This window comes from Plectropomus leopardus, chromosome 20, assembly GCF_026936395.1.
Source record: "Plectropomus leopardus strain MGB_pleo_1.0 chromosome 20, ASM2693639v1, whole genome shotgun sequence".
Classification (NCBI taxonomy): Eukaryota; Metazoa; Chordata; class Actinopteri; order Perciformes; family Serranidae; genus Plectropomus; species Plectropomus leopardus.
Window position 1 is genome coordinate 14531070 of NC_142195.1, and position 14734 is coordinate 14545803.

Consider the following 14734-nt stretch of genomic DNA (forward strand, 5'->3'; position numbering starts at 1 on the left):
ACTCTTGAGTTCTAACATACCTGACTGCTTTTGTGTCCAACTTGAAGGTGTCCACCTTGGGTATCACACCTTTTTTTGTGGAGAATGTCAGTGAGCTGCAGTTATGTGCCATCACACTAGTGACAGCAGTAAGTCTATCTATCATCTATCTATATTTACAGCCTTCTCTATCGTTGTTCTCTATGTTTTTATTAAGCGGTTTATATTTTACTCCTCATTAGGTGTTCTCTCGCTACGAGAAGCACAGGCAGCTCATTCTTGAGGAGATCTTCACATCCCTGGCTAGACTGCCTACTAGTAAACGCAGTCTCAGGAACTTCAGGTAAGTACAACTAGAGTTATTATGTGCTCCATAAAATTACATTAAAAATGAAGTTGAACTTTGAAGTCTGTTGCTCAGTAAAACCAGATCGTCCTGCCCCCAAAAAATGGCTGTGTATGTCGTCTGTCAAGCAGCTTATTGCCACACATATTGATGTTTATCCTTGAGCAGTGACCGCAAGTTTCTGTAGTAATTATGAAGAGAGCAAAAGAGGAAGTGAGGTGATGTATTATAAAGAGTAACAAAGTTAATCAAACACAGGACTTTTACCCAGGAGACCACTGTTTGTGTCTTACGTGAAACCAAATTTAAGCGTTGATTTATTTTAACTTATGTACCATTCTTAACTTACCCAACATACATAAAGTACTTAACATATGTCTTGTATGTAATTTATGTTAATTTATGTACATAACTTTAGCAATGTGACAAATGAACTTTTTTTAAAAAAACAAAACCATGATCTTTTCCTAAACCTACCAGTAGTTTTTGGTGCCTTAACCTGACAAAACTGTGGCTGACAGTTTCACATTGTTAACCACATGTCTAAAACTGCGACCATTTCACAACATTAAATCGTGTAGTATAATAGTAAATTTATTCGAAGTTACTGGATGTAACCCCAGTTCTGTAAGTACATGTGCCTGTTGCTTGTGCTCTTCAACAGTCATACACTGCATGTCGTTTTGAGTGTCATTCGCAAACGACCTATTCTGTGTTTAGATACGAGGCGCTGTCGCAGTAAACCTAACGATACGTTTGTGTCATACTCACCCAGGCTAAACAGCAGTGATTCAGATGAAGAGGTCTTGTATATCCAGATGGTGACAGCACTGGTTCTTCAGCTCATCCAGTGTGTGGTACACCTCCCCTCAGGCAAGGACGCAGAGGATGAACATAATAAGAAGGTAATTACTAAGGATTTAACTGATTTTTTTAAACTGTATTTGTCTGAAAAGTTGTTTTGATCCAGCAATTTGGATACATTTTTTTCTAGGTTGATAAAGATTTCTTGATCACAAATTCTTACGGAACTGCCATGAGGACAGCTCAGAACTTCCTATCAGTGTTTCTCAAGAAGTAAGTTATTTGTAGTCTGTCAAAGGAGGACTTTTACACTTGAGTGTCATCGCACACTACATCTTCTGCTGTGGAACAGGCTGAAATATTAACTGGCTAAATGTTTAAACAAGGGATGAACTCATATCATGTTGTTCATGATAATACTGGTTTGATTTTAAAGATGGTGAGAAAAATTCATTTCATGATATTGGCAATATTTTAATGTCATTTTATATATATATTTATATTTACTAGTTATACAATCAAGGGTTCATTTTGTATTTGGCAACTGTTTAGATGTGTAATTTGTGGTTGATTTTATTTGTTGTACTATTTATATTTTATCCAGTATCTGAACCTCACTCTGACTTACTGTTGTTGATTACCAACTAAAGAAAACAGAGGTCATTTTTGTTTATTTTTTGCTGAATATTTTAAGGCAAACTGTTAAGTTTGCGGTGACATATATAACTATAACACTTATTTTGTTACAAATGTATGTTCTTTAAATTCATAATGAAATATTTTTCACTATTTTGTCATATTATCAAGAATATCATTATTGCAAAATACTATTCTCTATGTTTCAGGTGTGGCAGTAAGCAGGGAGAGGAGGACTACAGGCCTCTGTTTGAGAACTTTGTTCACGACCTGCTGTCTGCAGTCAACAGGCCTGAGTGGCCTGCAGCTGAACTGTTGCTCAGTTTACTGGGCCGTCTGCTGGTAAGAAGTGTAACTCACTTCAACGGTGTCATCACCTAGGTTCTATCCAGTATGAACAGCTGCCGATGTTTGGTTTTTGTTGTGACTTTTCTCCTCTACTTCTTGCGTTCCAGGTGCACCAATTCAGTAACAAGCAGACAGAAATGGCGCTCAGAGTGGCGTCGCTGGACTACCTCGGCACTGTCGCTTCTCGCCTGCGTAAAGACGCCGTCTCTAGCAACATGGACCAAAAGGCTATTGACCGCATCCTCAGAGAGGTAAACTAGATAATTAAGGAATTATTTTAACAGATGTAAATGAACAGTGGTGTTGAACTGCTTCATTGATGCTCCTGGGTTATATATCTTATTACAGACTCAACGCAGCGATGACGAGATCCAGCAACTCCAGAAGGCCTTGCTGGACTACCTCGATGAGAACACTGAGACAGATCAATCTTTAGTGGTGAGTGCTTAATTTCCAAGCTGTGTACTTACAGAAATCATTGTGGTCATATTTATGATTCCCTGAGGAGTGGATGCTCAGTAATTAGATGCTGTAATATGCAACGATTTTGCTCCTGTTTGAAGCAAATTGCTTGACAGAAGGATACTGATGGTTGTTAGGTTTACTGTAAAAAAGACACATATTGATGTCAAAGTGGTATTATACTAAAATGTTCCTCATTTTAATTATGTATGCTTTTTTTTCATAGTTTGCTAGGAAATTTTATGTTGCCCAGTGGTTCAGGGACACTATAAGTGAGGCAGAGAAAGCGATGAAGTCTCAAAATGACGATGAGGACCTGAAAGGTCGATATCATTCCATGGACGTTGACTCAACTGAGGAGATTGTGCTGAAGGCCGAGAGCCGAAAGAAATTCCTCCGCAAGGTCATCAAGACTTCGGCATCACAGTTCAGTTCTCCGGGGTAAATACTGTTTCACTCTGGATCACTGCTCCAATTTTTTCCGCTGTTTCACTTGTTCGACAATCCTGGTATTAAGCTGTACTCTTCATTTTTCTTTCAGGATAAACTCTGACACAATAGGCTATGAGGACTCGTGCCTGATTGTCAGATATCTGGCCTCCATGAGGCCGTTTGCACAGAGCTTTGATATTTATTTATCACAGGTAAGAGGATTCAATTCAAGTAAATGTCAAGGAGAGATTATATTGTATTGGCTTTCACTAATTTCTTTCTCTTACTGTGTCTCTTGTATAGATTTTGAGAGTGCTGGGTGAGAGTGCCATCGCAGTCAGAACTAAAGCCATGAAGTGTCTGTCTGAAGTAGTTGCTGTGGATCCAAGTATTCTGGCACGGGTAAGTCATCCTGTATTGGCTACTGCACATCTCCAAGACCACTGGATTGAAAGCAGCAGCACATTTTTGACAGATTTGTTTCCAGTTCTTAAAGGAGATTCTGTGCCATGAGTGTTAGGATGTCATGGCATTACCAGGACATTATGCCAGTTTACCACAGTCACTCTACCAGCCATGACATTCAGTAACGTTTAGCTGTTATTGACTACTCTCTGCTATTTGCTTTGCAGCTGGATATGCAGCGTGGGGTTCACTGTCGCCTCATGGACAACTCCACCAGTGTGCGAGAGGCAGCCGTGGAGCTCCTTGGCCGTTTTGTGCTAAGTCGGCCGGAGCTTATTGAGCAGTACTATGACATGCTCATAGAAAGGATACTGGTAATTTCTTAAGCTTCCCTCAAATACTTAAATAACATTTATTGTTCACAGGTGGTGAAGTTAAAATGGATTGGGTCACATCACGTGCCCTCTGAGGAGTTTGTGGAACGAGAGAGGCAACATCTATAATAAGACAAAGCCAAGCCTTCACTTTAGCAATCTCTGACCAAAAAGGTCTTTCAAAGTGCAAAAGTTCAGCTGAGGTTAAATCATCTTCTCCTCACCACTGCCACCTAAAGATCGAATGAAAAACTACAATAAATTGACTTTTGAAATTGCAATTGAGAAATGTTTATATTGAGCTGACCTGCTGCCCGTTTTGTCTTTCCACAGGACACGGGTATTAGTGTAAGGAAGAGGGTCATCAAGATTTTGAGGGATATTTGCCTGGAGCAGCCGGATTTCCACAAGATCACGGAAATGTGTGTCAAGATGATCCGAAGGGTCAATGATGAAGAGGGGATCAAGGTGTGTGTTTATTTTTCCGCAAATGCTGCTTATGAGCTGTAGTTTTTTAGTTTTTCATATGCAGTTTATATACATAAATATATTCTCCCATGCAGAAACTGGTAAATGAGACATTCCAGAAAATCTGGTTCACCCCGACACCCAGTCATGACAAAGATGCCATGACCAGGAAGATCCTGAACATCACAGATGTGGTGCGTACTACCAAGGCTTGTGATAAAAGTTTTGGCACCATCATTAACATTAGAAACAGGTGAATGTTTGGCATGATTATAATCTGACTTGTGTCACGTTTTGATTTCATCCCAGGTGTCGGCATGCAAAGATTCAGGCTATGACTGGTTTGAGCAGCTTCTCCAAAATGTGAGTTGTTAAACTTGTGTAGCTGTGTGATACCTCAACCTGTGTGATAGCTTTATGTAAATATTTCATCTCGTCTAATTATCTTGATGACCCCTGTTAGCTTCTGAAGTCAGAAGAGCAGGCGTCTTACAAACCTGCCAAGAAGGCCTGTGTTCAACTGGTGGACAATCTAATGGAGCACATACTGAAATATGAGGATTCTCTTGCAGGTAATAAAAAATAATGTAATAGTATATTTGCTTTAAAAATTCTTATGGCATTGTTTCTGTGATAAAAACAGTGTGCTGCAACAGATGTCAATGTTTTCTGTGTTCGGTTCCAGACTGTGAGGACAAAGGGGTCAGCTCAGGTCGTCTGGTAGCATGCACCACCACTCTCTTCCTGTTCAGCAAGATCAGAGCACAGTTAATGGTCAAGCATGCCATGACTATGCAGCCCTATTTGACCACCAAGTGCAATGTAAGTTCAACATCATTTTGTTTGGTGTTATTCTTTTATTTTTTACTTGTTTGAAAGCATTCATTGAATCTGGTGAAGAAATGAACAACACCAACTTTTATGTTGTGCTATAGGGCCATCTAGTGGCAGCCAAATGAAATCAACAGGGTCATCCCAATACTCACGCTTGATGTATTTGCAAGTAGTCGTGTACCTTTTTGTGGGACATATTAATACCACAAATGTGTTTAGGTTTATCGGAGCTCACTGAGACATATTTGATTAATACAGACATCCCATCACTTATGCAAAAACAAATACTTAAGAAAAATACATGGCATAAATAAGGTCAGATGTTTTGTTGCAGTAAATGGGTAGGATCAACCAAACAGTATAACAGCTGCATTTAGATGCCGCACATTCAGGTACTATTAATAAAGCAATTAATTGTTCATAAAGTCAATATTTGATTGTGCAGCTGTCTATGTGTTGTTATTTCAGACTCAGAACGACTTCATGCTGATATGTAACGTGGCAAAGATCCTGGAGCTGGTCGTACCTCTGATGGATCAGCCAAGTGAGACTTTCCTCACTACCATAGAAGAAGACCTGATGAAGCTCATCATCAAATATGGCATGACGGTCAGTATCATTTAAGGCTTTCACAGATAGCTCTAAGAAAACACATGAACAACACAGATGTGAAACTACTGCTCTGAGCAGGCAGATTTGATTTGAGCATGATGCCATTTGGACCGGTCCAGGAAGTACTCAGCCTTTCGCTCAGTGTCAGCTGGGATAGACTCTAGTCGCCATGCAACCCCGATAAGCGGTTATGGAAAAATAATGAATGAATGACTGATGTCATTTGTTGTGTCTGTTTCTCAGGTTGTACAGCACTGTGTAAGCTGTCTCGGTGCTGTTGTCAACAAGGTCACACACAACTACAAGTTTGTTTGGGCTTGTTTCAATCGCTATTATGGTAAGGCTTATGTACCATGCATACATACATTTTTACATAAAGATACACTTTTTTGTACCAGAATTCCTCTGTACCTTGATATGGAAAAGGCTGGAAAAAACTATAATAAAGAACACTTTAATAGCATGTACATAGGGGTTGCAATTATTAACTTGTTCTTGCCTTCAAATTTCAGGTTACATTATGCTCATTTAACTTAATTATGCTCATGCTTATTGTCACATCCAAATAAAAGCCATTAAACACACTCCAAATAGTATGGTATTCTCCAGATTCTTTGTTAGTTTACTGCATGATCTAGAGGAACAAAAGTTAATTTTTACTGCCCACTGTTTAATTTTATAGGAGCTCTGGCAAAACTAAAGACACAGCATCAAGAGGACCCCAACAGCTCCACTCTGGCTGCCAACAAGCCCACTCTCCTGCGCTCCCTGTTCACTGTGGGGGCTCTCTGTCGACACTTTGATTTTGATCAAGAGGAGTTCAAGGGTACTAACAAGGTAAAGACCTGCAGTCTGCTTAAAATGAGTGCACAGGACTGTTGTTTAAGCCGTTTAGATGACTGACTCACTCTCCACCTCTGTGCCTCTTAGATTGTCATCAAGGACAAAGTGTTGGAGCTTCTGCTGTATTTCACCACTCATGAGGACGAGGAGGTCCAGATCAAGGCCATCATAGGTCTAGGTATACAGCACATCATCTCAGACTACCATAAGATGCCATCACTGTATTTACAATGTAACTCACTGTTTACAGCTATTGTGATGTTTTTATTCGCCCACACCTTTGATGCCTTTTTTGGTATTTGTTTTATATATTTATTAATTCATTTATTTGTGACATTTACATGTCAGTTGTGACAGAATAACAAGCCAAAAGACTAAAGCTAACAAAACAGAAACTGCTTGGGTGCATATACATTTTTACATCCTTAGAGACCAGTGTATCTGGTTATTGTTACATTCCAGTGTAATCTTTTTCAGTCAGTGTCAATGTTAGTTTTATTTATATAGCACATTTAAAACAACCGTAGTTGATCAAAGTGCTGAACAATCCTAAAACCAAGGGAGTCCTGTACAGAGTCTATTCTTCCCATTTTCTTTATAGTTGTGGTTCTTGTAGTCTCAGTATGTGTGTCAATCTCCATTAAAAAGATTTCTTCCACTATTGCCAGTCATTGGTCCTTCGTTGGTGGTGTTTCCTTACCCCAGTTCCTATTGATAGCTTTCTTGCTTGCCACTTGCAGTATTTTGATCAAATATCTATCACTGGCAATAACATCTTCTTCTGAGAATTTACATGGATAAAGCACCATTTATATTTCCAATAAAGTACCCAGAATGATCTACATCAAAAAACCTACACTCTCGCCAATATCTCTGATAACTGTGCAGCTGCTTACTTTTTAGATTTGTTGTGATAAAGAAACGAATCAGATTCCTCCATGACAATTCCCTCCAGATTCATGAATCAGTGGATGAATTGATGCATGTCTTTGAATAATTTCCATTGTCTCCAGGCTTCCAGTTCATCCAGCACCCAGAGCTCATGTTTGTGCAGGACGTGAAGGTTCTGTACAACAATATCCTGTCGGATGAAAACAGTTCGGTCAGCCTGAAGATCCAGGTGCTGAAAAACCTGCAGACGTACCTTCAAGAGGAGGACTCTCGAATGCAAGAGGCCGATCGAGAATGTGAGTTTACAAATCAACAACAACAAATCCAGCCCATGTGTTGTGTTATGCATCAAATCCTTGTACACGTACAGCATTATTGGGCCGATAAAGCTGATATTTTTTTATGGTTCAGGGAAGAACCAATCCAAGCAGGAGGATCTGAAAGAAATGGGGGACATCTCATCAGGCATGAGCAGCTCCATAATGCAGATTTACCTGAAGCAGGTGCTGGAGTCGTTCTTCCATTCACAGTCCACTGCTCGCCACTTTGCCCTGAATGTCATCACACTGACTCTGAGCCAGGGCCTCATTCATCCTGTACAGGTATGTTGACAGTCACACTCCAGCATACTCACTCAACACTACTGAAAATAGTGACATCTTGAATGCACTCTGACTGTTTATGGATTTGGAACAATTGTTTTTGTTGTTTTTTTAGTGTGTACCCTACTTGATTGCCATGGGAACAGACCCTGAGCCAACCATGAAGAACAAGGCAGATCAGCAGCTGGTGGAGATTGACAAGAAGTATTCGGGCTTTATCCATGTGAGTGGCTTTCTGGTTTATGGTCGATTAAGTATGGAAGCAAATATAAGATGGTTTGCTTTAACAGTATCTTTGGGCATCAGTGGTGTGTAGACTTTATATGGGATGGAGAATTTTAAACAGCCCTTTGTAACCTGCAAACCTGCATGTAGCAGTAAAAAGAAGGAAAGTAAAAAAAAAAAAGTTTTAAAAATGACAGAGTATTTTACATTCTATAACATGTTTTAATATATCATTCTGATTATCATAAATGTAGTGTCTGGTCATTTTTCCATTATTTATTTATTTTTTTTAAATAATTCACTCTCCTTTTTTTAAACATACATTTTCTTGTTATTTTTTTGTCACCTTTTACCAGTTTTTCGCAATTTGCTCTTTGCCTTTTCTCATGTTTTTGAAGAGAATTAAACCTTTTTGCTCAGGTTTCAAAGGTTTAAATACTTATGAAAGGCATCTGAATGCAGCACAAGCAAAACAGATGTCCATCCAGGTTTGAAAGGGTGAAGGCTCCGCTGAACACCCGATGCTACAAGGAAGAAAAGTTGGCTTTACACTCAAATTTTAATTTACACAAAACCTCAGAAGTAAACAGAAATTGTGTTTTTTTGTCATTGTTTGTGATAAAATAAAAAAAAAGTACACTCTGCACATCTCACATAATGTACCGCAAATCATCTTTGGATCGTAGACTTTGAGATCCAATAAAAGTAAAATACAAGCTTCACAAAAATCTTTTTTATAGGAAGGATTGTAATTGTCATCATTTTATCTACCTCCATACTGAGTTGTTTGTCTCTTTGAATTCACAGATGAAGGCCGTAGCAGGGCTGAAGATGTCTCATCAGGTGCAACAGGCCATAAATGGATCCAAAGGCGCAGTGATTCGAGGTTTTCGTCACGATGACTCCGACTCCGCTCTCTGCTCTCATCTTTACACTCTGGTTCGAGGGAACAGACAACACAGACGGGCTTTCCTCATTTCCCTGCTAAACCTGTTTGATGACAGCTGTGTAAGCTCTCTCCTTCTCTGTGTATAGACTTGTTGGTTTATGCTTCTCAGACCATCCGACATTCAGGCTTCACTGCTGGTCATGAACAGTTAAATTAAGTAGTGATTTTTTACACTTTGTTCCCCGCAGAAAACAGAGGTCAACATGCTGTTGTTCATAGCAGACAACCTAGCCTGTTTCCCCTACCAGACCCAGGAGGAGCCTCTTTTCATCATGCACCATGTAGATATTGCTCTGTCTGTCTCTGGGAGCAACCTGCTCCAGTCTTTCAAGGAGGTGAGAAGCTTGGCTTACTTTTATAAGTCTTTTTGCTCTTAGGTGTTTAGGTGTTTGCAAATGTCTTTTAAGGATGGGCAATATATTAATTATACTCAATATATTGGGGTTCATTCCATGTTTTTCAGAATAAAAGTGCCAGTGGTTCTGCTTTGATTTATTCCATTTAAATAGTACTTTATTTAACTTCATCATAATAGTACTTCAATCACTGTTTTTACAACAGTACTTTATTTTGCTATATTATAACAGTACCTAACTTTATTAGAAAATTATTTAATTTAACTTTATTATACAATGACTTTAACTTTTTTATAACGGTACTTTAACATTTCTATAACTGTACTTGATTTAATCATTTTTATTACAGTGCTCCATTTAACTTATCATATCAGTACTTATTAAACTTTATTATGACAAAACTTAGTTAATTATAACAGTATTTATTTAGCTTTATTAAAGCTGTACTATATTTAACTTAATTGAAACAATACTAAATTTAACTTAACTATAATAGTGCTTTACTTATCTTAATTATAGCAGTATTTAATGTAACTTAATGATAACTGTACTGTATTTAACTTTATTTATCAAAACTTTATTTAATTTCATTTAACAATACTTTATTTCATATTTAAGTAACTGAAGAAGTCTACTGTAGTGTAGAGGAGACTTCAAAATATCTATATATACACATATTGTATATCACGTTATCGCCTAGAAATATTGTAATATTATTAATAGGCTATATCACCAAGCCCTAATTTCTGCTGTGTATTGGATTTGTATCATAGTCTTTTTTTTCTCTGTGCAGTCTTTACGGAAAGAACCTGTACAGCAGGAAAAGAAGGCGAAGATGGCAAAGAAGACCAAGACGAAAAAGAAAAAGAAGAAGAAGAAGAGGAAGAAGAAGAAGCTTCAGAGGAGAAAACACAGCTCAGATGATGATGATGAAGATGATGATGATGATGAAGATGAGTCGGAGGATGATGAGGAAAGCAGTAGCACATCCAGCAGCAGTGATGAGGAGGAGGAGGTGGTCTACAGGCAAAAGAAAGCTGCAGCTGCGGATTCTGACTCCGAAGATGAAGATGCAGTGATGGACCGTCTACCGGAAAACCCAAGCCCTCTGCAGGACTTTGCCAGTGCGTCGCAGGCTATCCTGCTGCTGCTGATGCTAAAACAACACCTGAAGAATCTCTATGGCTTCTCAGACAGGTAGGCCACATCAAAAACACCAGTCAACAAATCATTCATTAACTTTTTCTTAGTAGCGCAGCTGAACATGACACAACTGAACTTTTTCTTTGCATGGCAGCAAAATCCAGAAATATTCCCCGACGGAGTCTGCCAAAGTGTACGACAAGGCGGTGAACAGGAAATCAAAGGTGCACTTCAACCCTCATCAGACTCTGCATTACCTGAAGAGCGACCTAGCCAACACAAATCTCAGCCACGAGACCAAGAGGAATATTGTGAAGCAATATTTGGATGTAAGTATTCAGCACTGTTTTGAGTTCTTTGTATTATTTAAGTCTCAGGAATCTGAGGAATATGTCTACTTTTTGACACTTATTTATTTGAGTCGAAAGTCAACAGATATAAAGCATCCTAAGGTGTACACTTAAGTTTATGAAACCAAATCAGACAATACAAATCAGACAGACAAAAAGGGGAGAAAAAAACAAACAAGAGTGGAGGGTTACAATGCAACGTTACTGTTGTATGTGGATAAATAAACTCAGTCCATCCTTCCCAACTTTTATCAAATGCATTAAAGCAAAGGAAATTCTCATTTTTCCATTAAAAAAGTTTCATGCATCACATTAAACCAGCCTGCTAATGTGGCTGGTCTTTGACTTAAGTTTTTTTTTTTTTTTGCAATGGCTTTTTACTGGCATTCAGCATTATTCTAAACACCTAACTTTAGAAAAGCCAGGAAGCTGTTGCATCCTCCCCAAAACTGAAAACAAAAATCAATCTTAATCACAGAACCGTTTCCATGCTATGTCTGATTGTCTTCCGAATATGTCTTTTATCTCTTAGTTCAAGGTACTGATGGAGCACTTGGATCGTGATGAAGAGGACGAGGAGGGTGGTGAAGCCAGCGCCAATGCCAAAAACAAAGCCATTACTTCACTGCTTAAAGGCCCGAAACCTGTGAACCACAACCACAATAATCACGCTGCTCCAGTGGAGACAGATGAGGAGGAGAGTGAGGAGGAAGATCCCCCTGCGGTAGGAGATTCAAAACCTTAGAAAAGAGATAATTCATATGATGTCAACTCTCCTGTAATCAAACTATTTCTACATATAAACAGTTCACTCTGGGCATTAGTGAGGTCATGTTGATATCACATTTATGGTTGGTAAGTGGAAGTAAGAGAAGAGAAAATGTTTTCCCCTGTTAAATATTTATATACTCTATATCTTTATAGAATGTCACATTTGACCCTCTATTAAATATTTTATTGATCCCAGGGGAAAGCTGTAGTTCGTTATAGTCGCCCCTGATGCCAGCATAGATAATTCTAGCAAGTAGAAATTACTACCAGCACAAGTATATAGAAATGTAAATGTAAAATAGAAATACAGTAATAGTAACCAATTAGTGCAGTATGTAAATATTTAAAAAATGGAGTATGTATACTATGCTGAGTATGTAAGTGTGTGCAAAAATATAAATGTAATGAAATACAGTAACAGACAATTAGCACTAATACGAGAATATTTAGGTTACAATATGGATAATGTGCTAAGTGTTCAAAACTGTGTAAAATATAAAACTGCCTTATGCTACAGTGCAATTTATAAAACTAGTATGCAAGTTCAAAATATAAAAATATAAATGTGTGTGCAATGCTTCAATGAACAACAGAGATAAACATGTAAGAGTACAATAAGAATATATACAGTACATACTCTATTTGTCTTATCAAGGTTAGGAAAACTGTTTTCCGGGCCTGGAAATGGTTTGGAATAAACAAAATGTTCTAAGAAAGTTTAATAAGTGTTAAATAAATATTGTTTAAAATATGTTCATCAGTAGCTCAACTTGTAGGACGGGCTCCCCATGTACAAAGGCTTGCTGCACGTCATCCCCTTCTCTCTCCGTTTTTCATAATTCGAGCTGTATCTAATAAAGCCAAAAAATGATCTTAAAAAATTTGTATGTTCATAAGAATCCCAAAACATGCATACAAACCTGCTAAAATTATAAACCATACACGTCACATTGCATTGAAATAAGCAGAATCCTTGAATTTCTGCCCTTAAAAAAGTAGTGCGGCCTGATGTTTTACGGAGTACCTGTATGTGCCAGTCAGATCTCCAGGAATGTCTAATGATTGAGAAAAGTTAGCAAACACAAGCAGTTTGCTTATTCACAGATGCCCGGAAAGTGCAAGTTCAGTAATTTATGGCTGTATCATTGTATAGGCCTAAACTTTTTAAATTACTTAACTAAAGTCATGGAAAAGAAGGTAAAATATTATGGAAACCTTTTGAAAATTCATTGGTAAAACTGTGTGGTAATCTTGCATGTGTATTGCAGCTGCTGTTCACACATTATCCCAACATGGAAAATGTCAGTGAGACTTCTGTGTATTCCTGTGTATAAAGTGTTTGTTCATTTCAGACACACTCTGCTTCTTCTATCCACAGCGGAAACCACGGAAAAGCAGGGAGTCCCCGGAGGATACAGGTCACATGAACGAGCGAGTGAAGGCCATGGACGTCATCGCCATCTGCTGTCCCAAATACAAAGACAGACCACAGATCGCCAGGGTCATCCAGAGGATCAAAACTGGCTACAGTATACACTGGATGACTGGATCTTACTCTGGGCCCTGGGCTGAGGTAAAGAAACGGGACGGTCGCAAAAAGGTGCCTTGGGTTGACACTATCAAGGAGTCAGACATTATTTACAAGAAAATATCTTTGACAAGTGGAAACAAGCTGACAAACAAAGTGGCACAGACGTTACGGGCGCTATACGCTGCCAAGGACGGGGACTAAGAGTTAACCAGCTGAAAGTACTCAGACAGAAACCCCTCACAGCCCAAATCAATGTGGAACCAGTATGTTACAGAGAGAAAACAAAACGTCTTTAGATTTAAGGACCGGGTGGAGAAAACGTATTGTGAACACTGATCTGTTTGAACACAGACATGTTTAAGTTAAACACAAGAAAACACTTAAGAAGGAAATGTTTGGGAAAACATTGTGTGGGAGTTCCTTCGCTGTTGTGCAGCAACTTCGTTGTTTGATTTTTACTCCCACTGTATCATAGTTTAACTAAACACATGTTTATATCTGAACATAATTCTGTAAAAAAATAAACTGAATGTTGGAAATTAGTGTATTGATGATGTTCTTAATAAAGTGTTTTTGGAGTTTAAACTAGCACCAGATGGATTTATTCACTTGACCAGAGCTCCAACAAGTTTTAACTTTCTTTTATTTTCTTGTTTTGTTTTTCATTCTGTTGTTTACCCACACTGTGTAATGGAGTATCTTTGATATGATTTATTTATGTTAAGAGCAGTGCAGTATCTGTGCCTATATGCAGGGGAAGTTATATTGTTTTTAATATAGATTTTGATGTTATAGAACACAGAGCAAGAAAAAAGTGATGCCCCGCTCTTCTGGTGGAACAAATACTGCAATAAAATTTTCTTACGTCTTCTTTACTTGTTTGCGCTTTTTTCTCACCTCACAATATTTATTGTGCAGTTTTATTGTGAAGTCATCAGGCTCATCCTTATTTTTGGTTGTGTGACAAATCAGAGGGAGCAAAGAGTTTTTTCAATTCTGATTGGATGGCAACCCTGTTACTTAAGTCTGTTTTGCTCATAGGCAAAATTTCCCATACCAGATAAGACCAAAAGATGATCTTACCATTGTGATTATGACAGTGAGGATTTGCACATAAGCAGCTGGCAGATAAACTCATGAAATCTCTCAAACCGTGCTTAACACTAATACTCGATGAACTATGCAAAGTTTCTCAGTTTACTTTTTTTTCTGTAATTTAGGTAGAAATGTTAGATCTAAATACACAATGAAGTTTCTCTATCTATTTGATACTATTAAAAGCTATTTGTGTACTTCAAAAATAATGTGACATTATCACAAAAAGATACACTGGGTCATAGTACTGTAGTAGAAAAGGGGCTTTCTTGTTTTAA

The 14734-nt window shown here is 38.2% G+C and overlaps 1 protein-coding gene across 4 annotated transcripts in view; it reads left to right on the plus strand.

Moving 5' to 3' along the window:
* LOC121959586 (nipped-B-like protein B) overlaps nt 1-14236 on the plus strand; it is a 28642-nt gene extending 14406 nt beyond the window's left edge. For all 4 annotated transcript variants that reach the window (XM_042508978.2, XM_088071582.1, XM_042508982.2 and 1 more), the window contains exons 19-47: nt 48-128; nt 222-322; nt 1101-1230; nt 1320-1402; nt 1975-2107; nt 2221-2364; nt 2462-2551; nt 2802-3016; nt 3117-3219; nt 3311-3409; nt 3640-3786; nt 4120-4254; nt 4350-4448; nt 4564-4617; nt 4718-4826; nt 4940-5076; nt 5557-5697; nt 5944-6037; nt 6383-6537; nt 6631-6721; nt 7557-7730; nt 7846-8036; nt 8152-8259; nt 9069-9269; nt 9399-9545; nt 10360-10763; nt 10864-11038; nt 11592-11783; nt 13209-14236. In XM_042508978.2, the coding sequence (XP_042364912.2) occupies nt 48-128; nt 222-322; nt 1101-1230; nt 1320-1402; nt 1975-2107; nt 2221-2364; nt 2462-2551; nt 2802-3016; nt 3117-3219; nt 3311-3409; nt 3640-3786; nt 4120-4254; nt 4350-4448; nt 4564-4617; nt 4718-4826; nt 4940-5076; nt 5557-5697; nt 5944-6037; nt 6383-6537; nt 6631-6721; nt 7557-7730; nt 7846-8036; nt 8152-8259; nt 9069-9269; nt 9399-9545; nt 10360-10763; nt 10864-11038; nt 11592-11783; nt 13209-13562 (4287 nt within the window). In that variant the 3' untranslated portion in view covers nt 13563-14236. The remainder of the gene's footprint in view (nt 1-47; nt 129-221; nt 323-1100; nt 1231-1319; nt 1403-1974; nt 2108-2220; nt 2365-2461; nt 2552-2801; nt 3017-3116; nt 3220-3310; nt 3410-3639; nt 3787-4119; nt 4255-4349; nt 4449-4563; nt 4618-4717; nt 4827-4939; nt 5077-5556; nt 5698-5943; nt 6038-6382; nt 6538-6630; nt 6722-7556; nt 7731-7845; nt 8037-8151; nt 8260-9068; nt 9270-9398; nt 9546-10359; nt 10764-10863; nt 11039-11591; nt 11784-13208) is intronic.
* The last annotated feature ends 498 nt before the right edge of the window (nt 14237-14734 follow it).